The sequence below is a fragment of the Stenella coeruleoalba genome (genome assembly GCF_951394435.1).
Source record: "Stenella coeruleoalba genome assembly, chromosome: 2".
NCBI classification, from domain to species: Eukaryota; Metazoa; Chordata; class Mammalia; order Artiodactyla; family Delphinidae; genus Stenella; species Stenella coeruleoalba.
The window spans coordinates 106,471,422-106,498,021 of record NC_137147.1 but is presented as its reverse complement, the minus strand read 5'-3'; the positions used below and the strand labels follow the sequence as shown (position 1 = coordinate 106,498,021).

The window sequence follows — 26,600 nt, the reverse complement described above, 5'->3', positions numbered from 1 at the left end:
CTACTGTATCAGCCATGGGTGCCAAATGGCTGGATTTCAGAGTCACTGCTGGGGTTAATCTCCCCCTCCTGACACGTAATGGGAGGATTGCCTGAGTGTCCTTGGCTTTACCCTTTTATTCTGCAGATATGGAAGCTGAGGCCCAGAGACGGCACCTGACCTGCTCCCCAGGAAGGTAAGCAGCATGAAGGGGTGGGTAAGGGCAGGGCTGTGTAGACAGAATACCGTGTTTGTATCCTGTGCATGTCCCTGCCTAACTTTCCTCCCCACCATAGTACAAACCTCATAGGGTTGACACAAGAATTAAATTATTGGAGCTTATGGGACATCCCTGGAAGTCCAGGGGTTAAGACTCCACGCTCCCAAAGCAGGGGCACAGGTTCAATCCCTGGATGGGGAACTAAGATCCCGCATGCGGCGTGGCATGGCCAAAAATAAATAGATATAAGTAAATGAGCTTGTGCACATACCACACACAAAAAATAAAGTGTGAAAAATATAATTTAAATATTTGAACTTAGAACACGGATGTGCCAGGCATCTAATAAGGCTACTGATTACTCATTAGCTACGGTCACCAGTGTGACGAAAGGCCAGAGTCCATCTGCCTCCCAAGCTGGCTCTCCCCTCTTCACGCTAAGCCTGACTGCACGGATACCTAGACTGGGGGCTCAGGGCACACATCTTTCAGGGTTGGCCCCGGCCATCTCCTCTCCCCCAGCCCCACCCGAAAAAGGGATGTTTCTGCTCACCTCGGATCCCGCAGCAGCACAGTTTATGAGGTTGTTGTTGGGATTGGCCATCCAGAAGGTGGACACAGCACTGTGGGCGGGGGGCAGAGATTGAATGGCGTCAGACAGAGGGCTACTGGCTCCCACCTTGCTGCCTGGGGCGGAGGGGTGGCCCATGTCAGGGACTCTAACATTGCTTTGATGAGCCTCTTATCAGTGATTTGAGATGCCCTTGATTTGCTCATCTGAAACCCAGTTTTCTCATTAAACTGGGGTACATGTATGTCTTTAACACGTTCAGAATTTGCATGGGGCATGGCTCTTGAAGGTATAAGCACGTTTGTGAGTTAAATCTGAGATGGATCCTAGAAGAAATATAAGTCACGAGAACCTAGAAAAATGGCTGTCTCTGAGGGAGAGGCCCTGGACTCAGAAGGCTGACTGGACGGGAAGCTCTCCCTCTCTTGCTCTCTCTCTCTCTCTCTCTCTGTCTCTGACTCTCTCATGTCAAGAAACAGACCAGCGCAGCCGGTGCCCACGTGTACACGCTGTGGGCTCCGAGGTGGCAGCCCGCTTCCTCTCCTCAAAGGAGCACCGTGTGGCCTCAGGGAAAGCCCGAGGATGAGAACCGTGGTTCTCTTTGGCCAAAAACGACGCCTGTGAGGCACACTGAGCAGGGAGAAGTCGAAAACACACTCCTGCCCTCTGTCTGAGCAGCTGAGAGCCTTGGGTGGTCAAGGGCTGTGAGGTCTAAGCTGTGGTCAAGGGCTGTGGTTCCCGCTCGGGAACCCAAGAGTGAGAAGTCAGACGCAGGGCTGGGAGGTCGTGTGAGCACGTGCACACAGGCCCGGCGCGGGGCAGGGCAGGGAAAGGGAGGTGCTTACTTGCAGTCCTGCCTGGGCTTGGGGATGTACCCCGGGTAGGAGTCTTCTGTGATCATCTTGCACATCTTGCTGTCACGGTCGGAGGGGAGGAGGGTTCCAGACTTGACAAGGAGGCCGAGGCAGTGCTCAAAGGTGTTGCGTTCCTCTGGCCCATCTTCCGTGAAGAAGCAGTGGCCCAAAGAATTATAGCCCACAACGTCCTTGACCTGCAGGGGTCAAGACAGAGCGACAGTTCGCCCAGCGCCATTACTCATGTGCTCATTCAGCCACTCAACAAACGTCAAACAACCTAAGCCAGGCACCGGGCTCTGAGAGGGGATCTGGGGGGTTGGAGGTGGACCTGACATGGGTACGACAGAGCCGTGACTTTGAAGTCCTTTCCAGCTGGAGGTGTTGCAGCTGAGCCTTCACGGGGTGGGGAGAAGAACAAACCGCTAGAGGTGGGCCCGACTGGAGACCGGGGACGAGGCCTTGGGAGCCTAATCTGGTGAGGACACGGCGAGTACACTGCTCACGAGGACTTCATGTGGAGGTCCCACCAGAAAGGGGGGTAGGGAGAGCTCCGTCTGAGCCAGGCCAGGGGGGCTTCTTAGTAAGGCTGGTTCCTCACGGTGCCCTCTCCCGTGGAGGCCAGCCAGCTTTGAAGCCTGCAACCACAACGAGCCACACTTGCAGAAAACCAGAAAATGCTGCAAACTCCAGCTCTTCAATATTCTTCTTGGAATCACAGTCAGTGGGCCGAGTGGAGAAACCACTTGAAGGCATGGAGAGACGCGGAGTACAGCCTTAGCTGTGCCCACAAGCATCACAGGCTCTCAGACAAGTCTGCCAACCTCTCGCCAACACACTTTCCCCACCACACAATGGAGGAGTCCAAGTCCAGGATCTCCGAGGCCCCTTCCGGGTCTGAATGTCTATGAACTCATCAGTCTGAGAACGAGAAGGTGGGTAGAGGGCCTCTGGCCTGAGCCCTAGCTCCCTTTCTCAAGCAGGGCTCTGTTCACGGGCATCCCTGACAAACGGGCATCGTGCTTCACTTGAACACCCCATAGGTGAGATGCACGCTACCGTCCAAGGTGCCCTGTCCACAGCGGGGCATGAGGATGGTGAGAAACACCATCTGAGATCTTCCATCCTCATGCCCACCCCCGGCGTCCTGACTGCCCAGTGATGTCACCCAACCAGGGAAGCTGCTGCTCCCCTATGACACCATTCTACCCACACCTAGTAAGTATCCACTGCTGCACCAGGCCCTGAGAAATTCACACATCATCCCCAAACAACTCCCCTGTCGGCACTGTTACCATTTCGAGGGGCGTCCTGTACATTGTAGGAAGTTTAGCAACATCCCTCGTCCCCTACCCACTAGATGCCAGCAGGACCTTCTCAGCTGTGACAACCAAAAACGTCTCCAGGCGTTCATGGCCAAGTATTCCACTGGGGAAGGGAGGTGAAAAAATTGTCCCTGAGAAGCACTAATCGAGGGTAAACACCCCAATTCCCTCCAGAGCCTTTTCTATGGCAAATCTTACCTACTCCCCAACTCCCAGGCAGACACGCTCTAGAAGCATCCAGAACTAGGACCCTTTATGTCCCAGCGCTGGCCTGGGCTCTTATATCTTTTAATCTTGCTGAAATCTTACATAATCCTGTACTAATTTTTTTCAGAGATGAGGAAAATGAGACTCAGAAAGGTTGAGTGATTTGCCCAAGGTCACAAAACCCACATGTGCAAAGCCAGGGTTGGAACCCCAGTTTTCTTTTTTTTGTTGTTTTTTTTTTTTTGCAGTACGCGGGCCTCTCACTGCTGTGGCCTCTCGTGTTGCGGAGCACAGGCTCCGGACGCGCAGGCTCAGCGGCCACGGCTCACGGGCCCAGCCGCTCCGCGGCATGTGGGATCTTCCCAGACCGGGGCACGAACCCGCGTCCCCTGCATCGGCAGGCGGACTCCCAACCACTGCGCCACCAGGGAAGCCCCCTGGAACCCCAGTTTTCTGACTGTGTCCATTCACCCATGAGGACGGAGCACAGGCACAACTGCCCTATTCCAGGCAAGCTCTTCGTTTTCTCAAACGAGGATCGCCGCCTTAATCTTTGGTAATAGGCAAGGGCGTGATCTTGAATGCTACTCAGTGCACCAATAAGCATTTTAGTCAATACCAAGGTCATGCAATGGGACTGCTTCCTTTCCTCCTAGTGAGCTAGGGAAGTTTGTTGCAAATCGCCTGGAAAGACAAGCATGGGAGGAACAGGCAAGAAAAACGTGGGCTGCTCGTGCTGGCAGGGACATCGAGAGCAAGTTCAATGCCTTCACGTTACAGAGGAGGACACTCAGGCCCAGCGGAGGGACATGGAACAGTGTTCAGACCCGGGCCCGTAGCTCCTTTTAAATCCTAGGCACCCAGGTGCCCGCCGTCTGGATCGCACTTTGGGTGTCCTCTGAATGCAAGTGAATAATGAATTGGGTACATTCTTATTCTAACAAATGCCTGAATAAGAAATTCCCTCCAGGCCCCTTGAGGTGTGCTCTGGAGAGAAAAACCCTTTCGGAAAGGAATAAAAATAACTACTGTTTACTGTGAAATGTTTTACATATATTATCTCATTTAATCCTTATCGAAACTACTATTCCCTTTCTACTGATAGCACCGAGACTTAGAAAGCTGCCCGAGTCACTTCTCTTGCAAGGACGGATTGAGACTTGCTTCTCCATCTGTCTGATCCAAAACCTGTGTCCTAATCAATTCTCAACAGCACCAGAAAAGAAACCTCCCATCTTGTGTTGCATTTCTTGCTTCTCATTAGTAGTGGGGTGAGGTGGCATACAGAGTCCAGAGAGAAGCATGATAAGGTCGAAGAAAGCCCTGGGCTGGGAGTAGAAGACACAAGTTCAAGTTTGGTTTCATCACAAACTTGCGGTGTCATTTGCCTGAGTGTCCTTAGGGGGACTTCTGAAATCCCTTCCAGCTCTGACACTGTACGATTGTTCTTCCTTAGAACATTTCCCAGAATTAGCTACTTAAACTGTGACATAGCTTGAGATGGACAGACAGAGATGACAGACAGATAGGTAGATAGTAAGTAGCTGGATGAACAGACACATACGTATGGACTTACGGGTGCTCACTGAATCCCCTCGCATGCTATCCAGAAGCAGTGTGTAAGCTCCCTGCCATTCTCTTGCACAAACTGTATTTTCCCTTTGTCCTTCTGGACATATTCCCTTATGACTGACAATCATGAGAACGATTCCTGAGAGCTGTTTTAAGTCTTCAGCTGTTGTTAGGTGGAGTCTAGGCATGACATTGTGAAGGATGAAACTCCCCAGCTCTCAGGAACTGCTTCAATTAGGGTGACCATTTAGTTTATTGTCTGAACCAGGACATTATCGAGAGTGAAAGGGGGTACCGTGAGTCATTAATCTGGGATAGCAGGCGTAAAATGGAACTGTTCTTTGCAAATCAGGGCATAGAGTCACCCCAAGTGATGACTTCCCCCTGAAACCTGTACACAGTACGAACAAGAAATTACTGTTTAAAACAAATACACACAGAAATGAACTATATGTCTGATTCTGCCTTCTAGGGTGGATATGATATAATTCATCTTAGTGAGAAACCTGGCTACAAATAGGATCCTATTAAAAGAAAGACTGTAATTTCTGAGCTTCTGCTGTTTACTTTTCTTTTCTATTTTTCTTTTCTTTTTTTTTCTTGAGCTGCTAAAGAAAAGAGCCTTGGAGTAGGTGGTAATTTGCTTTGCAGGGTGTGTTAATGAGTTTCTGAATATGCAAATAGAAGCTGGGAAAGGAAACGGAGAACCCAATCACTCTGCCTAATAAGGAGAAGAATGTGTTTTTTGTTGTTGTTTTGCCCCGCTGTGTGGCATGTGGGATCTTAGTTCCCCAACCAGGGATCTAACTCGTGCGCAGAGTCCCAACCACTGGACTGCCAGGGAAGTCCCTAGAATGAGTTTTTAAGGCGGCCCAGGAGCAGTGGGGGAGGAGAAGGAAGGACCCCCGCAGCCAGGTGGAGGGGAGGGGAGGGGAGGGTTTAAGAAGAGGGACCTGTTTCTCCATTTCCAGTTGATTTCTGTGCTGACCGATGATGCACCCTACCTCCTTCCCATCTCTTTCCCACTCTGCCAGCGGAAGCCCTGGCCAGTGAAACTTTGTGGGGAAACAAGCCCAGGAGTCTGGGTTCCTCATTTGGGCTCAGGAGGGAAGGAGAGATGAGAGCATCTCATGAAGCAAGAAATGAGTGAGACCGAATTCAAGAAACTGGAAAAAGGGGAAACCAGGGAAAACAGAAGCCTCGCCCACAATCCCCAGAGCTCTGAGACTGGGACAGAGGGCACTGAGTTTCCCACCAAAGAGGTAAAGGAGCTCCAGTCCTCTTTAGTGGAAAGCCAAAGGGAAGGTGTCTCCCTAAGGCTGGAGGGCTTGAGGACTGGCTGCAATCCATGTAGGGCGCCCCCTGCATAGTCAATGTGGCAGCCTGTTGAGGACATCCCGGTTGCTACTGGAGGACATCCTGGCCTGCTACTGGAGGTAACACATCTGGAGCAGTGAATGAGGTGAGAAAGAAAGACAGGACATGTTTACTTCTCCCATCCACTCTGCAGTAAAAAAGGAAAAGAGGAGAAAACAGGCAGAATCCGTACAGGAGTCTTTTTCACCTTTCTCAAGAGAACTGGAATGGAGTCATTGTCTTCCAGGAAGGAACACTTAGGTGACCCCCGTGCCCTGCCTCAGAGCTCAGAAACACACAGTAAGATGTAGCGTGAGCCCATCTTACACCCACAGCTGTCCACCCCGCGGATAATGTGCGGTAGCCCCTTCCTTTGAAGGCAGCCTTTGCCCCCCATCTGCCAGCATCCCGGAGCTTTGGTGCAAACCCCCCCAGTTTCAAGAAGGACACCGTCAACAGTGTCAGTGTCAGGAAAGGCATTTCCCAGGCTCTGCTCTGTGGAACACTAACTCTGTGAAACGCAAGGTTGTGTGAATAAAGGGCTCTGCAGTGAAATGAGTTTTGACATTGCTAGGATCACCAGCATTAAATGCGTTTTCACTGCAACCCTGACAATGCCAGCATGCACGGTGAATCCCTAAAATGGGGAGGAAAGACACATGCTCGGTGTTTGCCAAGGTCATTTAATTATGGGGTTTACTCTGTGTGCTGGGAGGGATACCTACCACTATCTCACGGAACCAGTGAGGTTTACACAGAACACAGGGAAAGAGGCACAGTGACAATACTATCTAATATCATTGCTAAGTATGTCACATGCATTACCTGCTTAAGGTTCCCCCAAAGCCTTTGAGATGGGTTCTATCATCACCCTCACTTTACACAGGAGGACACTGAGGCGCAGAAAGTATCCATCAGTCAAGTTCACACTGGCAGGATTAGAACACAGGTTGCTGCGACTCTATCCTTTTAACCTTGCTAGTTGACGGCGATCACTGTCACCACGGGAAAGGGTAAGAGTCGGTTGAGGAGGGAGCAGGGGGCAGTGGGCTTGCGGGGCAGGAGCTGAGCACTAGTGTGTGGAGTTACGTTACTGAGAGCCGTCCCCAGGGCTCAGGGGAACAAAAGTTGCGAAGCCCACATTTTTGTTGAGTAACAGATGTTGGCAGAAATCTTAAGTTCAGATCACTCCTTCCAAAAGTTGGTGGTGAAGAAAGGGAAAGACCAAAGGTGGGCCACCCCAGGAGGAGGTGGGGATGAGGGAAGCTGTTCTCTGAGGATGGGGGTACCAGTGCGTGTCTAGCAGTGGTGAGGTGGGGCAGCACCTCCCAGCTGGGCACACATAGGAACCCCTTTTTCCAACAAGCCAGTGACTGCCTGTCTGGGGTCTAGGGTACCTCCGGATTGGGGATGGCGTGAGGGAAAAGGCGTTCACGATGTTACTGAGTGGCCTCTGCTCTCTAAATGAGAAAACAGTCTTTGTCCGCTGTTGGCCTCCTTTCATCCCATCAGCTAAAAACATCTTTCTAAACATAGCCGTGGGTAAATCCTTAGAGCCAAAACAAAGGAAGCAAATGTGAAATCCTGGTGGAGGGAGTGCAGCTCCCAAGGCAGCCTTTCTGAACCTGGAACTGTCTGCCCCAGTGACGGAGCCTTTACAGGGTGAGGTGTTAGTCCATAAAACCCCAACTCCCATGCAGGGGTGCGGCTCGCAGAGAAAGGCACAGAACGCCCTCCGTCATCCTGCTGCCTCTTTGGCTCAGAGACGTAGAGGCCCGTACGTCGTCGAGATTCTAAGCCATGGCCGTTCGGTTTCCCCTTGATTCAGGCCACAGAGACCTGCAAGCTCCAAGTCCTAAGCACAGCTTGGCCGCCGAGCGCGGGCCTGAGCGGAGTGTGGTCGGAGCCCCGCGTGGCCATCGAGATAAGGCTGCGCTGGCGCCTCGGCAAGGCCTGTGCAAAGCACCTGGGCCACCTGGCGTCTGGACGACACCCAGGGAGCTGAGGGATGCGCCCTCCCCGTCAGGTGACTGGCATCCCTGGCGGCCAGACAGGAGGAAGGCTTTGGTAGGCGGGGTCTTCGGGTCCTGAGTTGTCCAAAGCTCTGGCTCCAAAAATCTATCTCTGCCGTGGGTGCAACTCACCCGCCTGGCTGTTCCGGAGGTACCAGTTCCCATGGCCGCTCCTCGCCCCCTGCCTTCCATGCCCCCCACTCCGCTCTCCGTCCGTTGCCCATATCCATGAACTTGGACGCCTGGCCTGTGCTAACTTTCCCCACCTCTCCCCAGCCTGCATGTGCACAGAGATGCTCCCTTGCAGCGCTGCCCTGATGAGGGCCCTCTGGCTCCACCCCCGGCACTTTTCTTGCCCTGCCTCCCCCTACACGAGCCCGTGAGACCTGGGATCACTGCTCAGAGGAAGGTCTGTATTACTAAGATGGCCCAAAGTATCGCATCTATAGTTTCTAACCGAACAGCCATGGGGGATTGCCATCCTGTTCTGCACAGCACATAAGAGGAAACTGAAGACCTACGTGACTAAATAGCTTGCCCGAGATCATCACACAGCAAGTGGGTGGGAAAGCACAGCCGTATGTCCACAGGGCAAGTATGTGTGTGTGTGTGCGTGTGCGTGTGTGTGTGCGCACGTATGTGACTGCCCAGAGGTTCAGAACAGCTTCCCCTCAAATCAACCCGGATCTGGAGTTACAGACTTCTTGTAATCTTCATATTTTTCTCTCGAGGAACATTAGACATAGTCGAACTTAAGTTAAACTTAAGGACAAAACTTTAGAACAAGTGCTTAAAGCAGGTCAAGCTCCTAAGGCTCAGTCCTGGGATGTTTCCTCACCAACTCTACGCTGTTCTTTTCGGCACGTGTTCTCAGCTCAGTCTCCAACTGCCTTCCGTGCATTCACTCGGCACACCGCACGAGCGAACGGGACCACCAGACGCCTGCTTCCAGGGCCCAACCTGGGCCAGGCCCCTCGGCGCGGCGTGTCCGTGTCCTTTGCTCCCCATCTTACAGAAGAGGAAACAGAGGCATGGAGACCACCTGACCCAGGTCACACAGCTAGGAAGTGGCAGCCAGATGGGAACCCACAGTGTCTGGCTCCAGAGCCCAAGTTCATCCTGTGTCTTCTACTGCATCCCTAACCTTCCGAATTTATTCGAAATCCTGTTATCTTTCTGCTTTTGCCAGAAAACATCTTCCTTTGCCTCTTTCTTGGACCCGAAAAATAATCCCATGTCTCCCAGCAACTACTCCAGCTGCAACCCTCTACCCCGCTGCTGGGGGAACCGGCCCTGGCTCCTAGCCAACATTTGCACATGAGCCCAGCGGGCAGGGCACCGGGTCTTGGGTCTCCCTCGTGGCGCTGGCCCCTCAGAGCCCTATGTGTTTGGTGTTATGTCCCCAACCTGATGGAGGAGGGAGCTGAGGTTGAGAGAGGGTAAGCAACTTGTCCGAGGTCCACAGCCCATGACCTGTGGACCAGGCCCTTCTAGACTGTGCCCCCAAACCAGTGCTCTCTTCTTTATACTTGGTGGGTTTTAAGTCAGAGCATTGAAAATACAGCAACAGCAGGCATTCCTTTGTAAGAGCACACTGAATAGACCTGAAAGTGGCTTCACCCACCACACACTGACAGGCTTCCTCATCTTCCTATCCCCGCATGCGTGGTGGGAAGCTCCTTATGTTTGGATTAAAGCAGGGGTCACAGACTCAAATGCCCACGGAGGCCAACAGGCAACGAGATGAGTGGCCCTGCCTGGGGCATTTACTGTAGGGTACTAGGAAGTGGTGGGCATGGCGTAAACCAGAGAGCATAAGCCCAGCTTGGTGGGGTGCTATGACTTTGTCTGAATCCATTGTTGCCAGGCAGGAATGTGGGTCTCGTGTTGCCAATTCCAACTACTTTTTAAGAGACGCCAAGAATGCAGACTTTTATGTGAAATCTCTACATTTCTAAATGATGAAAACTAATTCAAATGGTTCTTGAAACACTTAAGGCAAGCAAAGCACGTCTGGCCACCAGGTTCAGTTTGCTGGGTGCCGTTTCGTGACATCCAGCTTAAAAGTTCATAGAGGATATGAGCTTAGTGCATTGAAAGAAAGTTCCACTTCGTGTAAAATTATCAAATGCTTCCCTAAACGTGACATAAACCAAACCAAACCAAACACAAACTGGATTCAGCGTGCAGGGCTGAATGTCCAGCTTGAAAAATTTATGGAGGATATAAGCTGAATTCATTTAAAGAAGGATCACTTTAGTGTAAAAATGATCTGTGCAAATCAAGACAAGCCACACACACACACACACACACACACACACACACACCCACCCCAATTTACTAATGAAGGCGTTTCTCCCAGGAGTGCTTGCTCTGATGACACTTGGTTCAACAGAAGAAAAGGGAAAAGGGCCACTGCTGCCACTACCTCAAGCCTGTCAGGCAGATGCCACAGTACAGAGTCTTGGCGTGACCCCTGCCTTGTCTGCAGTTAACAGATTTGCCGTGGCACACGGTCATGGAACGATCCTTGGGGAAACCAAGGTGCAGCAAGAGCTAGACTCCCCGTGACCACTAATTGCTCACCCATCTCTGTAGCTTGGTGCCTTTGGCAAAGATACACCCCTATTTTCTCCTTCTTCTTTGGTCAGTGACCTGTTCTCAATTGATACTGTTCTAAAATCTGAGCTCAACCCCCAGTGGCCCTGCACCAAGGGACTAGATCTAAGCATGCTGCCACTGCTAACGGTCCCTGGGCCCAGCAGCGAGCAGACCGGCATGCAGGGAAGGGATGAGAGGGTGAAGGGGCTCTGGATCCCTGGCTTCCCCGGGAAGGATGTGCTCACCAACAAGCCATTGGAGCCGTGGACAGTGACGCAGCGAGAGAACGTGTGGTGGATGGAGAGGTCCTTGACGTACGTGGGCGGGTCGTAGCCTCCCTTTTCATCCACATCGCCCGCCAGGTGGAAGTGAATTGGGTACTGACCCACCAGCTGCTGGCCCATGTTCTTCAGCTCCACGCCCTCCAGGTGTGCGGCCTTGAACCCCAGTGCAAACTGGGAGAGGAGAGCCCAGAGTCAGAAGGAGTCCATGAGATGCTCCCTGATACCCCTCGCTGCCGCCCACTCTCCAGAAATGCACACGTGTCGTCTTCAGTGTGCTTTGCTGATCCCCACCTCGGGTACTCAGTGAACGAAAGACATTCTCCGCAAATGGGTTAAGATGCCTGACTCTTCCCACCTCAAGGGAGACAGGCTGCTGCTAATAACATAGGAATGTTGCAAGGCAATGAACTGCTTGGAATCAAGAGGTGCAGCGGGACCATGCAGCGGCTGGGGCTTGCCTCAACCCTCTTTTCCTACCTCCTAAGCCACTGAGTGTTATAAGAAAGGGATAACCCTGAGGTAATCCGGGGGAGACTGGCAAACAGCATGCCCTAGGACGGTTGGGGAATCCAGGACAGGCTGGACCTCGGGGCAGTAAGAGCCCGTGCTTGGTCCACCATCTGAGGCCCTCTCCTGGCTGTAAGAAGGGGATGCTGAGCTCGGGGTCTTTGTCAGTGTGAGTTGTGGGATGCTTCACATGCTCACGTCATAGTATACCCAGAGCCATTCCTACACATTCCAAAGGAACCACCTGATCACACTCAGTGTCTACACTCCAGGAGCTCACCAGAAAAGCACAGTTCAAAAATGATTCCTGTCCCAAGCTGAGTTCAGCTAACTTCTACTAGAGAAGGATGACTTAAGGACAGGCTAACCATGCCTTCCAAAAATAGGTGTCAGCTGGAATGCCAACTCCAGTAGTGGCTGCCCTGAGAGCTGTGTTAAGAATGATTCTGAGGCCTAGTTTGGGCAAAGTGGGAAGGAGTGCTCTGATCACTTAGGGATTACTCTCAACATGGGAACGGGGGTTGCAGCAGCTTGCGTAACATAAACCTGCTATTTCTGCTTAGTTTCCCTAATGAGTTTCTCAGCTGAAGGTTATACCACCACCTCTGTCCCCATCTCATCCCTTGAAACTGACTGGAAATATAGAGAAGTATTTTTGGAGGTTGCAATGACTGGGAAGCACTGCTAGCATTTAATGAGCAGGGGCCAGGAATGCTAGAAATCTTATATTAGGCCCGTATGACAGAAAAAATGGTCTTACCTATGCCAGTAGGGCCCCCATTATGAACTCTGTAAGTTTCACTCAATTATTCCTTTCAGTTAGGTTACCAGAAAGTCTCGTCCTTAAAGCATATGATTTTAACTTCTAAAGAACTGTCTTTACAGAACACCAAGGTAATATTGTTATTCTACCAGCTTTAATCTCAAATCATTGGAAGCAATGACGTCGTGAAGAACATTGGGGTGTCGTCTGATATTTAACATGCCAGATAAAGGCACCTCACAGAGAGATGCAAAAGGAATTCCTCTTTGAGTTGAATGCTAGGAAAACATGAGCTCCAACGAATTGGTACCATTTTCCTTCACTGCGCAATGAGAACTCTGCAGCTCATCATATCTGTCTTGGTCTTGAGTCTCCACCAGGAAACTCACAGGTAAATGTAACGCTAGAACTTCTAGTTCTTCTCCCCTGTTTATCATCTTCTCTGGTTTTTTGTTTTTGTTTTTTTCTTTGGCCGCGCCGTGAAACATGCGGGATCCTAGCTCCCCAACCAGGGATCGAACCCACGTCCCTTGTGGTGGGAGCACAGAGTCTTAACCACTGGACCGCCAGGGAAGTCCCCATCTTATCTGTATTTTAATGGATCTATTGCAAATGCAAGTTTTTGTGAGTTAAATGCCCGTTCTTTTAGGAAGTGGCCAGGGTTAAACAATGAAGAAAGGGAACGAAAGCTATGATTGAAAGTTGAAAATCGGGAAGGCAGTGTGACACGTGCCATGTGACTGCAGGGTAAGAGACGTTCCTCTGTCATCTCTCTTGTTCCCAAGTATGGACAGATGGAATTGCACACAGAGGGATAAGACCCCTCCAATTTCCAGAAAGGTACCCTTCCCTTGCTCCTACCTTTTGCCCCTCCATCCCCTTTCCTACCTAGAATCCCTGCCTATAGGGTGGCATCGCTGGAATCCTTGTAGTTGGGTTGATGGCCTCAGCCAGGCAGACTCATACCTTGATGTGGCCCCCAAAGGTGTCGAAGTCAAAGAAGTTGCAGATGTGGTTGCTGTAGGGGTAGCATTCATCCTCCATCTCCCCCATCACCACGATATTCCGGCTCAGGAGCCCAACCTCGGCCCGCATGTCCACACCATCTACCTCCTCCCCAATGTGCAGGTACATTGGTTTCCCTAGGGCAGAAAGGAGGGAAAGTGGGAAATCAGAGGGACTGCGTGTGCCCACTGTCTTCCAGGGCCCTGCCAGGTGCTTCCGCTGCTCACATGGTGCATGGTGGTCCCCGCGGCCCCGAGTCCCATTTTATAGAAGAACGAAGCCCAGGGAGGTGAAATGACTTGCCTGAGTGAAGAGGCAGGATTCACAGCCATGCATGCTTATGTCTGAAGCCCATGGCAAAAATGGCTATTTCTCCCTCCATTTCTGTCCCCTCTTCTTGCTTGTCCGTACTAGAATCTTCTATTTTAGCTAGACACAAGGCTCCCTGGGACAGCCACATTTCCCAGCCTCCCTGCAGGTCAGTGTGGTCACAGGATAGCAGGAGTGTGTGCACCCCTCAGGTCGCTCCTACTCTACCATAGGGCTGGGATATGGACGCTGTTGGTGGGCCAGCCTCGCCCATGTGGGTGTGAACACACCCTGGAGATGGCAGAGCAACGTGAGAGAAGAAACCCAGTCTCTGGATGATCCCACAGAGCTCACGCCCTGGACCGCCTACCCGTTGGGAGTCTTACAGACACAAAACAAACCCTCTCTTGAGAGCCAATGCTTTAAAGCAGTGCAAATCCATATTCTGCTGAAGTCGGCAAATCTACGTTCTCCTCAACCTCCTGTAGAGTGTGTGTCTACAACTGAATTTTCTAGAAAGAACTAGATTGGAGCTTCTGTGTCCAGCACTGCCGGGCTCTGGATGCCACTATGGTAGCATATAGAACAATGAAAGAGAGCTTGCACCCCACTCTGTGTTGACCTCACCACGACCTCCCTCCCTCTCGCTGGCCTTGGAGGAGAGGATGCTCTCTCTCTCGTACCACTGACCTCAGCCCCAGCCCCTCCCATAAGCTCAAGAGCCTTGAATCCAATAGCCCTCCCCTTCTAGTAGCTTCATTTCATCCCTCATTTGGGTTCATGTTCTGTTTTGAGACTCGTCTAGGCCTTCCTATCTTTATTTTTTTCTTGATGTTATAATTTTTCTGGAATTTTTTTTTATTGGAGTATAGCTGCTTTACAATTAGGCCTTCCTATCTTTAAAAACTAACAATCATGGGCTTCCCTGGTGGCGCAGTGGTTGAGAGTCCGCCTGCCGATGCAGGGGACACGGGTTCGTGTCCCGGTCTGGGAGGATCCCACGTGCCGCGGAGCGGCTGGGCCCGTGAGCCGTGGCCGCTGAGCCTGCGCGTCCAGAGCCTGTGCTCCGCAACGGGAGAGGCCACAACAGTGAGAGGCCCGCGTACCGGAAAAAAAAAAAAAAAAAAAAGGTGCAGGGTGACAGGAGTTTGGAACTTTGGAACTGTCTTTGATCATCACCTCCACAACAATCCCAAACTCCTCTCTGGAATAAAGAGACCTCAGGCTGCCTCTAGATTCAGCTGGTCCCTGAGACTGCTGACCTGCCTGGTAGGTGCTTTCTCTTCTTTTTGATGATGTAATTGTAGAGACAGCAACAACCTCTCATGTCGATTCGCAGCCTGAACCACTGGGCTTTCACTTGACTTGAGCAACAAGGCACGGCTCAGCCCCGTGACACCACTGGTGCCCACGTGCAAAGGCTGTGGTTATAAAAGCCCTGAGCAGCACCCACTGATGGTGACCTCACCCTGCTCTCTCATCCCCAGGGAGCGCTGGCTTCCCTGCCCACCCCTTCACCCAGCTTACATCCCGTGGGTGGCTCTGCAGCCTTTTAAAGGATGTTTGTTGTTCTGGAATTCTGCAGACTCAGGGAGATGGTGGTTTCTTTGAAGCATCTCAGTTTAAGATGTGAGACGGGTGCACGGCAAAGCTGAGAAAATATTCCCTTTGGAATCGGTATTTGCCTCCTCTGGCTGTTGTAACAACTTACCACAAACTCAGTGGCTTAAAACAACAGAAATTTCTATTCTGATAGTCCTGGAGGTCAGAAGTCCAAAATCCATTTCACTGGGTCAGCAGTCAGGGAGTTGCCAGGGCTGGTCTCGTCAGGGGAGAACCAGTTCCTGACCTTTTGCAGACCCTTGCAGCTGCCAGCACTCCTCGGCTGGTGGCCCCTTCCTCCAATCTTCTATGTCATCACATCTGAATCTGACCCTCCTGTACCCCTCCTTTTAAGGACCCTTTTTTTTTTTTTTTTTTTTGGTACGCGGGCCTCTCACTGTTGTGGCCTCTCCCATTGCGGAGCACAGGCTCCGGACGCGCAGGCTCAGCGGCCATGGCTCACGGGCCCAGCCGCTCCACGGCATGTGGGATCCTCCCGGACCAGGGCACGAACCCGTGTCCCCTGCATCGGCAGGCGGACTCTCAACCACTGCGCCACCAGGGAAGCCTAAGGACCGTTTTGATTCCACTGAACCCACCCAGATAATCCGGGTTCACCCCCCATCTCGTGAGCCTTAATCACATCTGCAAAGTCCCTTTTGCCACATGAGGTAACACATTCCCAGTTGCCAAAGATTAGCACGTGGACACCTTTGAGGGCTGTTAGTCTATAACAGAGTCCCTCTTTTAAAAAGTCTCAGGTAATAAAAAAAAATTAACTTTTCAAAGAGTCTATTTACTGGAATTTACTGTTATCCCCTGAGCCGAAGGTCTGTGTCCCCTGTCAAAGGGATGCCATGGATAGGCGGCTGTAAGGCCTTAAGTCTCATTCAGGGTCCTGACATCAACCAGTGGAAAGAGTTTAAAACAAGTTAGTGCTGCAGAATAGCGATGCCTCATCCTCCAGCACATCCCACTGTGGCTTCTGGTTTGGGTCACAGGGCCACGAGTCTGTCCAGTTTTAAGGTCCAGAAGCAGAGTCCCCTCTAGCACCCATGCAGGAGCCTCTCTCCCACCCCTGGCTCGTCCTCTGCCCATCGGCTCTGGGGCCTTTACACAGCCAGTTACGAGGCCCTCGGGTTGCGGGGAGGTTAGGGTTCTTCTGCAAAAAGAGCTTTGCCCTGGGTTCTGAGTGACCCCAGCACCCAGAGCAGCGTCTGATGCTGACAAGGAAAGAGACTCCCACGCGTGCCAGCCCTGAACACCCAAGGTCCAGCGACTGACACACTGAGCATCGATCATAACTGCATCTAAGGATAGACAGTCAGACCCGGAAGGACCCGGAATGGCTTTCTGCCGTCACTTAGGCCAGCTCGTTAACTTCACATTTGAGGAAACGGAAGGCAGACGGTGCTCAGGGCCGGCCTGGTGGAGACAGGGCGAGGATGGGGGGACGCGGCCCCCAGGAAGGGATGCCCTTTCAAGCCCTTACGACTGGTGCTGGGGACACTTTCTCTTCACCACCAGGCTCTGGCTCTGGGACCCAGTGAGTGCCATGGGCCTGGACCTTCGCCATAAGCACCTGAAACGTGACACCTGTCTTTCCAGCACCTCTTTACTCTCTGTGGACCCTTGACTCTGACTTCGAGGGCTGAGCATGTCACCTGCGTCCAGGCAGCAGTGATCTCTCATGCCAGCCACTGGGGGTGCACTGCCTTCCCTCTCTCTCGGGGAGGACCTGCCGCCAGGGGCTAGTCAGCAGGCGGCCTCCAGCTCAGGAGCTCCTGTGTCTGCTCCAAGGTCATGCTCTGCTTGGGTTCCTCCCAGTGACTAAAGCACAGCCGAGGTCCTGGAGCCCGGCTGCTGCTTCCCCACGCAGGATCCCCTGATAGGCAGGCTGTGCTCGGAGGGCCCCCCGCTTTCCCTAGTCTCCCGAACCACCCAGCTCAGAACACTCCCTGCAGGTAAGTGGGTCAGTAGAAATGGACCCTTCTTTTTTCCCAGAGCTGGGCATCTTTCCCCAAGTACTTGCAGGCTCCTGGTCTTCCAGGCCTCATGCCTCTGGGCACGGTGGACCCAGGCCTCTTCACTAGTGGACCCCCCAATGAACAGCTCTCCTGGCAACACCCAGAAAAACTTCCAAAGGCTTCCTCAACCGAGCAAAGCCACCCGGGACCGTTCTTGGGGTGCAGAAGCGAGCGCTGCCTGCCAGAGCCCTAGAGGCAGTTCAGAGGTGAACTTGCCAAAGCAAGCGATGGAGGCCTGAGGGTCTGGTCCCGAGAGGCACAGCATAGAGCCTGCTTCCCAAAAGGATGTCCCCCCGAGCCCCGCCACCCAGGGCTCCGCACGTTACAGAATAGGCTACAGGGAGGAGCAAGCTCTGTCCTACCGGCCAGAGGCGCGGGAAACAAGTTTCCCATGCAGCTCCGGGGGCACAGAGCTGCCTAGCTGCCCGCAGGATGGACAGAGTAAAACCCAAATTCCTGTGGGCTTACCGGCCATCACTCCCACACGTCCCCTTCTGCTCCAGCCAGACCCGACCACCCATCATTCCCCGAGCAAGCTTCTGCTCGTTCACATCTCAGACCTTTTATCGAAGCTGCTGTCTCTAGCTGGGACAGCCTCCTCCATTCGTCCACGGAGCAAATCACCTTGTCCCTCAAGATCCAGCTCTGGTGGCTCCTTCTCAGTGAAGTCTTCCCCGACTAACCCTCAGCATGAGCCTTTGCATCTTGGGGTCTCCACGGTGCTTGGGGGAGCCAGGAAACCAGGCCAAGCCTCCGCATCTCTAGGCTATGCACCTCCAGATTTCCAACCATCCCTCAAAGTGTACGCGTGTCAGAGTTCAGGAGGCTCCTCTCAATTTGTCAGCAACCCCCCCGTAAAATATGGCGTCCAGGGACTTCCCTGGAGGTTCCAGTGTTTAAGACACTGAGCTTCCAATGCAGGGCGTGCGGGTTCGATCCCTGGTCGGGGACTAAAATCCCACATGCCGTGCGACGCGACCCAAAAAAAAAAAAAAAAAAAAAAAAGTGGTGTCCAGGCAGGGTGCTGACCAGAGGCTTCTGTTCCTGTGGGTGGGAGGAGGGCCTTCCTCGGGGACCCAGTCTCAACACAACTGGAGAGGTGGGACAGATGCGGAGGACTGTGGCTCTGCAGCCAGGCTGTCCGGGTGGGATTCTGACTCAGATCATAGCCGTGAGTCCCTGAACACATTATTTAAGCTCCTGAACTTCAGCCCCTTTATCTATAAAATGGAGATAACAATAGCACATATCTCGAAAGGTAGCTATGGCTGTGAAATGAGTTAGTCCACGGAATGTGCCTGGAACAGCCCCGAGGGCATGGTAGGGGGCTAGTGTGACAGAAGTGACACATGCAGCTGTCCCCAAGTGAAGGCTGGAACCCAGGGCTCCCACCGCTAGCGTCATACCTACAATGATGGGCATGGAAGATAACAGGTTCCACAGCTTTCTTTGTTCCACGGGGAAAAGCAGCCAGGGGGCAGGGCTGACTTCCAGGTAGATGGACAACTGTGCTGATTAGACTGCTGGGAGCAGACTCAGTAAGACGGATTGAGAGCTGAAAGAATGTTCCGGTCCCACCGCCTCCTTCCCCTCCGTGGGGCTCCCTATCAGGATTTTACAAACCTTACCGCCAGTTTATCTGTCCCGCTGCTGCAGTTACAGCCCACTCCCAGGCCACTACCCCAGGGAAGCTGTGCACCCCGCTTTCCCAGCATCCCACCCTGTCTGTGGAATTCTCCCACGCGGCCTTCACCCCTCCCTTCTGTCTCCAGGCTCTGATACAGGAAGGCCAACCAGGGGAAAGCAGACGCGGCCAAGCCAGATTTGTCCCGAATAATCCACAAGGGCCATGAGCACAGACGAGGGGTGGGGAAGGCATGGGATGCAGAAGGACTCTGCACAGTTGCCCCGCACAGGAATAAAACATCGACCCTTCCAAGTACTCATCCTACGACAGGCCCGGTTCCACAATCCGCCCTCTTCCGAGCCCTCTCTACAGGGCAAGCATGGCACTAAACGCTCCGGAGTCGAGAAGGGGAAAACATCAAAGATCTTCCAGTGGGAGAAACAGACCCCTGTACGTGTGGCTCAGACCCAGCAGGGCCCAGGGTTTCTGCAGGAGGGGGCAGTGGGGTCTGCCCTTCTCAGACCACGAGGACAAGCCCAGAGGGACTTAGGCTGGAGGGTCCCAGAAAGGCAAATTTAAACTACAGAGCTCCCAGATTCCTCCTCCAGTCCAGTCATCTTTGAGAGAAGAAGTTGGGAACAGGGTCCCTCCTGGAGGAAGGATGAAGCAGAACATATCACCTTCGAGCCAGAGAGCTCTGAGTTTGAATCCTGCCTCAGATCGACCAAGTAGACTTGCTTGGTCTATACCAGCAGCCCTCACTAGAAAGTTCTGAGATGATGGAAATGCTCTAGTCCGTGTTGTCCGATATGGTAGCCACTAGCCACATGTGGCCAGTGAACTCTTGAAATCTGTCCTGCAGGACTGAGGAATGGAATTTTTATTAGTTTCAATTAAATTTATACAGCCCCATGCAGCTGCTGACTACCATATTGGAAAGCATGAGTCTAGACGTTTAATTTCCATGGACATCAGTTTCCTCATCTATGTCATGGAGAAAACAGTAGCACCCGCCTTGTCAGGTTGTCATGAAGAGTGAGCAAGTCGGTTTCCGTAAAGTGCTTTAGCATATCACGGGAAACTCAAACAATGTTAATACTAATTAGTAGTAGTACTTCAAAGTGTGTGATGGGGGGCTTATAAAACAAAGTGGGAAGTTGAGAATGAAAATAGGGTAGAAAATTGAGGGGATTTCTTTTTTCTTTTTCTTTTTTTTTTTTTTTTTTTACTGACGAAGGATGTATTTATTTTAAACGATTACATAAGATTCAGCTTAAGAATCATAAGGAGGAGATTTCTAATTGCCATGTCGGGAGGTGTTGAAAATCACACTGTGGTTGGCAAAACCTTGAAATATTTTTTTAGATGATTCACACATTTTCATGACTTTGTTACCCCCATCTGTTTCTCGTCAGAAAATCGTTATGCAAAAAGGCCTGTTTACTGGAATTTGGGGGCAGTGAGGAAGGAGGATCCAGGAGGGCTGTGTCCCTCTCTGCAGCCAGCCTGGGGAGGAGAACACGAATTGGTAATTGGATGGGGGGCACAGTTCTGGAAAAGAACAAAGCAGGTGGAGTCCTTGCTCCGTGTCAGTGGGGGATGGAGGGCCAGAGAACGGGCTTGGAGCTGAAGAGGAGGAATGTGAGCCTCCCTAGGACAGCCAGACAAACAGAAAGACACACACGCGCGCGCGCGCGCACACACACACACACACACACACACACACACACACACACACGCCTCATAGATACCCCTCCCTGGGGCTTTTCCGACGCTGTCCACCAGGAGGCACTGTTTTCATGTAAGCCCTAAAGCTTCTGAGCAAGATGGTCCGCTCTGAGCCTAGTACCTTTAAGGAGGGAGGGGCTTGGCAGGGTGGGGGAGCTGCTGGAGATACAGACACAGGCAGTCCTAAACCAGGGGCGTTTGGAGGGTCCTGAGGGGGATGCATCATCTTCTCCACTTACCCTTCCCTCCCTTGGTACTCAGGGCCCAGAGCAGCCCCGTCTCACCCTCTGTCCAGCCTGCACAGCCCTCATGAAGCCCCTGGAACTGTTGGCCAAACATTGCCACCTGCAGCAACGCGCCATCATGCACAGCCAAACCACGCCGTTGGGCGAGGCGGGGGTGCCCCAGGATCGCACGGCTTCCTCATTCTCAGGGTCACTCTTGGCACACACTGCTGCCCTATTAGGACTTGCTCAAGATGAAATTTCCCCTCCAGGCCTAGGGTGCTCAACAATGAGGTGCAGATGAGGGCCGGTGAGAACAAAGTGCCCCTCCCAGGGTGCCCCTCCTCCTACCTCCCTGCAGGCAAGGCCTTAAGGCGAGCTTTCACCCTCCCAGAAGCCACAAGGGCAGCCCCAGCTCCATGGGTCACTTAGGCTAGGCCCGTGAGCCGTGGCCGCTGAGCCTGCGCGTCCGGAGCCTGTGCTCCGCAACGGGAGAGGCCACAACAGTGAGAGGCCTGCGTACCGCAAAAAAAACCAAAACCAAAACCAAAACCAAAAACAAAAAAACAGTGAGCAGTGACATCCCCTCAAACGGTCTGAATGCCACTCCTGACAAGAGTCCCAGAGGACACCTGGCGTCCCAGAGGACACCTCGCATCCCAGAAGGCCTGTCCACATGTATTGTCCTCAGGAGACGCAGAAGGCACCCAGTGAAGACCCAAGGGTCCAACAATCACTAGGAATTGCTTCGCTTGGTGCTGTCCTGTAAGTGGGGGTCTAGGAAGTCTAATAAGCCATTGTACTCAGAAGAAAGCCCCAAGGTGCCATTTGGGGTCTCCGCTTCCTCCAGCCCCCCGTTTCCCTGTCAAGCTACCTGGGTCTTCTTCTGGAATTGGAGCATTGCCTGCTCTTCCCAGCACAGGGTCTTTGCTGCCCCTCCCCTCTTTCCTGGTTACCTCTCTGCTCAATCATTAATTCTTCTGGGGAGTCTTCCACGCCTTTGCCAAACCCCCGTTTCCGATGCTCCCATCAATCCCCCCTCTTCCTCTTCCATGGCCTTTCTCACATTTGGGATTTTGTTTTTATTGGGATGATTCTTTGCTGGATATCCATGTTCACAGCTGCCTAAGGGCAGAGAACTTGTCTATGTGGTTCACCATGGCTTCCCAAAGCCTGGAGCATCGCCTGGCATAGACTACGTGCTCTTTGTTTGTTGAATACATGATGACCTGCTCCTTGCCACCTCCCTGCGGGTGTCCTTGTGATGGAGGAGTGAGGATGCCTGTCCAGCCTGAGGGTGGAGGGAGGGTGGGGCATGCACATCCTCTTCACAGGAAGAGCCTCCACACCCAGAAGCATCAGGACACGTAGACAACTGCAGGCCTGGCAGACCTCGTGTGTCTGTTACTAATAATGACAGAAATGGCTTGCTTCTCTCCCTCTATAACTTCCTTTAAACTGCATGTCCCCAAAGAGCGGAATCGATAAGCTATAAAATATACAGGTTTCAACCACTGGCCTGCGGCTCATGTCCCTTTCCTCCTTTCCATCCTTAAGTTTAGTTGCTAAACTACTGCATCTAATACTACTACTAGTAACAGCTAACACGAGTGGAGCACTTATCACGTTCCAGGCACTATTTTCAGTATCTCTTTAAGTATCTCTTTAACTCCTTTAATCTTCACAACAGCCCTTTGAAGTAGCTGTGATCATCATCTCCATTTTATACATGAGAAAACAGGGGCAAAGGGAAGTTACGTAATTGTCTAACGTCCTTCGGCTAATCACTACCGTTCCTAGAACCTCTTTAAACTATTTTGCCCTCTACCAAAAAAAAAAAAAAGTCTTCCTCAAAACGTCTTCAGAAAATGTGACGAACAGCACGACCCTCCGTCTAACGTGATAAATCAAACCGTAAAGAGCCGCACACAGAGAGCATCTTCGCATCAAACGGTTTCCAGGGTGATGGTTCGCGTTGTTGTGCAGTATCCACCACGTGAAAGCCCCTATGACAGATTCCCCAGTAGCCCAGAGCGAAGGGAAAGTTGCCTCTCTTGGCTTCTGGTCCCCTTCCTTGTATTAGACAATATTAGTTAAGTAATTGGTGAAGTTGCTTTCTCTGCTCTGGCTGCCAGGAAGCTCAGAGATACATTTTATGGTCTATTTCAGTAGCTTCTGCTAACTTCACTTCCCACCCCCCTTTCTGCTGACTTTATTCTCCATCCATCAGTCTTTCATTACGTAGACATGTATCTTTCACTCTGGTTTTTCTTTCCCCCCACCCCCCGGAGGAAGATCTACCTGGACTTGTGTTCATTCCAAGAGACCCCGAAACCTTTTTTGAAGAAGGTAGGGGTTTCAAACGAATTATCATTTAAGGTATCATTCTGTTACCTTGTCAAGGAACAAATGTTTGGTCATCTCAGCCTCTGCCCACAAACTGCTACCCCCTTCCCTCTCTCTCGCCACACCCACCGCATCACAATCTCTGGAAACAGTTACAGCCTTCCTTTTGCAGTTCTGAGTCTAGAGCTGGTGCCCCAGGATCACAGCTGCAGCATCTGTGGACCGCCTCAGCTACATGCCCTCCAGGGTCCCCATCCCCATGAAAAAAATTATGCCATTGGACTCCATCACACATTCTCACTTTTTGAAACCTTTGTGCCCCCAAATTCTTTCTCAAGCACACTTCCACTAGCCAAAAAGATTCTGTTGAATTTTACCTTTTGTAGTTTTAGTTCCAAAATAATAGATACTCTGAATATATTGGTAACGCTTTCTCAATTCATAGTCTTCCTTCTACCCCCAAATTCTAATACTTCTCCAGGTGCCATGGTTCTGCGGCAGCCAATACTTTTTTTCCTTAATTTTTATGGGGGTAGAGTTGATTTACAGTGTTGTGTTAGTTTCAGGTGTACAGCAAAGTGATTCAGTTATGCATATATATATATCTACTCTTTTTTAGATTCTTTTCCCATATAGGCCATTACAGAGTATTAATAGAGTTCCCTGTGCTATACAGTAGATCTTTATTAGTTATCCATTTTATATATAGTAGTGTGTATATGTTAATTCCAATCTTCCAATTTCTCCCTACCCCCCTTTACCATAAGTTTGTTTTCTATATCTGTAACTCTCTTTGTTGTGTAGATAAGTTCATTTGTACCTTTTTTTAAGATTCCACATATAGCAGCTGACATTTTTAATGCCCAGTATTGACTCTCCTTTCTCTGGTAATACATCCCAATTTTCCTTTGGGGAGCGACTCTGTCCATACAATGCAGTCGTAGAAGGACAGTCATTGAAGGTGCCCTAGCCAGAGGGTGAGCACAAGAGACACCAGCCCAATCAGTGCCATCTCCCTGGAAGGTGACTTTTGAGCACCATGTCCCAGGATGCGCAAACAGTGATGCCTTAAGGATGCTGCCCATTCGTTCCTGCTACCCAGACCCCTGAAGCTGCCCTGTTCCTGGTCCTTTATTGCACCTTGGCCACGCAGCTTTCACTTAGTTCTCTAAACTGAATAGCCTCAATGAATTCGTTTTTTTGTTTAAGATAGTCAAGTTGGATTCTGTTGCTTACAACAAAGAACTCTAACTGATACATAACTCCCCCAACTCAGAATAATTGACCTGGACTATACTTGAGGTCTCTTTTACCTCTAACGATCTGTAATTCCAGTAACCTCACACGACATAAATGACAGGGCATCCAAGTCAAGATTTAGGAGAAGAAAAAGGAAAATGTGAAAGCTACAGAAAGAAGAGATTTAAAATGTTGTGGTAGGTTAATTATTGCCTAGCAAATGTTCATTCCCTCCCTTCTATCTTAATGGGAAAGATAGAGTTCCCCATTCATGTTGAGTTGGACCACGTGATCTGTTTTGGTCAATGGAAAGTGGGTGTCAAAGGGTGCTAGTTCTGATCGCAAGGCCTTAAGAGTCCTCCCATATGTTGGTTCACTTCTCCCCCGTGAGAAGAGTATGTCCTAGGAAGAATGAGACTCACGTGGAGCTGACCCGAACCCAACCCTCAGCCTGGAGCCAAGTTTAGTGTGGAGAAGCTGAACCCTAGACAGCCTGTAGATGCACGAGTAAGAAATAAATGCTTGCCATAAAATCTTAAGGACTTTTTTGTCATGCAGCATTATTATGGCAATAGCTGACTGACACAAATTTGTTTTGATTTCAGTCAACTTTAAGCCTAACAATTTTCAGCTTCATCAGACCTAGGGAGGGGGGAGGGAATGTCCTACCTGCTACTTTGACCTGCTTGGAGGCACAGGCTTTGCAGGGGAGCACCTGGAACTCTTCTGCCTGGTACATGGAGTAATCGGTACTGGCAATGACCAGGGTATCTCCGGGCTTCCATGATTGTACATCGTCTTCAAGATTCAGGATGGTGCTGTTCACGTTGGTGTCGATGGTGACGGTGAGTTTCGGCCTCACTGTTAACCCAAAACAGGAGAGACTGAGAGATAAAGCTTTGCTCCTGGCATACTTCTGACTCCCCACCTCTTCCCTTCCCCTCCCTAAGTCAGTAAATGCCAGGTTTGCCTATCCAAAACCCAAATCACCAGGCTCACCCCATCCAAGTCTTGGTACAGGTTTTTTGAAGTCAACAAAAACCCTACCAGAAAAGAGCCATTCATTAGCTCTGGGCACGGGAATTTTCCACGAACTCCTTAGCCGGAGTTAAATGTGGTTGCCTCACCACGCCCGTTTTGCAAAAGATGTGAAACAAATATAGTCCCTCTCAACTATTATTTTCAGTAGCTGTAAGCCTCCCCTCCAAAGAACTTCCATCCCTAATGACTGCCTTCTGGAGATGGCCAAGTGCCCCTGAGAACAAACCGACCATTTCCAATCCCTTCTAACGAGCACCTCGAGAACCGGGTTTAAAATAATATCCCCCAAAGAGGCCATGAGCTGCGTGTCTACGCAGGGGAGGGCTGCAGGAAGGTCAGCTCTGTCCACTGCACCCTGGTTTTCCTGGACCAGGCCCTTCCCCTTCCTGAAAGGCATGTGGGCAGGGTGGGGCTCTGATGGCTCCTGCCAACTCCGAGGACCCTCCCACAGCTCCTGTGTCACAGAGGTGCTCTCTCCATCACGAGCTTGGTAGGAGCGTGGGGTCACTGAGATGCCCAGAGGCAGCTGAACCAGCCGTCAAAACTCCCAATGCATAGCTGGCAGCTCAAGGAACCGAGCCACGGTTGCATTTCTGTCCCCAGCAAGGAGCTGCTTACCAGGCTTCCCACAGAGGAACCGCACACGGTAGCTCTGGCAGCCTTGGCCCTGGTCATAGCACACAAACCTATAATCCTGGCCTCTTTTGTAGACAACCTCGGTGGTGAGGTTAACTCCATCCACTGTAGTGGCCTGGGAACAGCACGGAAATTACAGAGCAAAGTCATTTCTTTTTGTAAAGGAGGAAGGTTATGATTAATGTTATAAACATATACGCACGAGTCTAAAATTGTTCCTGCTGCAAAACTTATTCACAATGGCCTTAAGTTATTATTCGGACGTTTCCCCTTCTCGATTTTGTATAAGAAAGACAGCATGAAGTCGCAGGATGGATAAACATCTCGCCTGGGGTCCTACCGTATTCGGTATCCAAACCAGTGACTGACTGCCCTGGTGAACGTTTTCCGGAGTGTTTACAGCCAGTACGCGCTCTTTTAGGAGCTGCGCTGCCTGCTTTCTTACAACTTGTCCCACTCACCACCACGAGCACCATCAAGAGTGGCCAACATTTATTGAAGACTCACTATGATCGATCCACTGGTGCCTAAATGTGGCCCCACATCCTGTGGGGAGTCACGCCCA

General features: G+C 51.3%; 1 protein-coding gene across 5 annotated transcripts in view; it reads right to left on the bottom strand.

Annotated features, from left to right (window-relative positions):
- The window catches only part of CEMIP (cell migration inducing hyaluronidase 1), a 165,388-nt gene that overhangs the window by 29,548 nt on the left and 109,240 nt on the right, over positions 1 to 26,600 (bottom strand). For all 5 annotated transcript variants that reach the window (XM_079912421.1, XM_079912419.1, XM_079912423.1 and 2 more), the window contains 6 exons: positions 26,018 to 26,150; positions 25,028 to 25,219; positions 13,218 to 13,393; positions 10,943 to 11,152; positions 1,616 to 1,821; positions 753 to 822 (listed from right to left, as the gene is read on the bottom strand). In XM_079912421.1, coding sequence (XP_079768547.1) covers positions 753 to 822; positions 1,616 to 1,821; positions 10,943 to 11,152; positions 13,218 to 13,393; positions 25,028 to 25,219; positions 26,018 to 26,150 — 987 coding nt within the window. The remainder of the gene's footprint in view (positions 1 to 752; positions 823 to 1,615; positions 1,822 to 10,942; positions 11,153 to 13,217; positions 13,394 to 25,027; positions 25,220 to 26,017; positions 26,151 to 26,600) is intronic.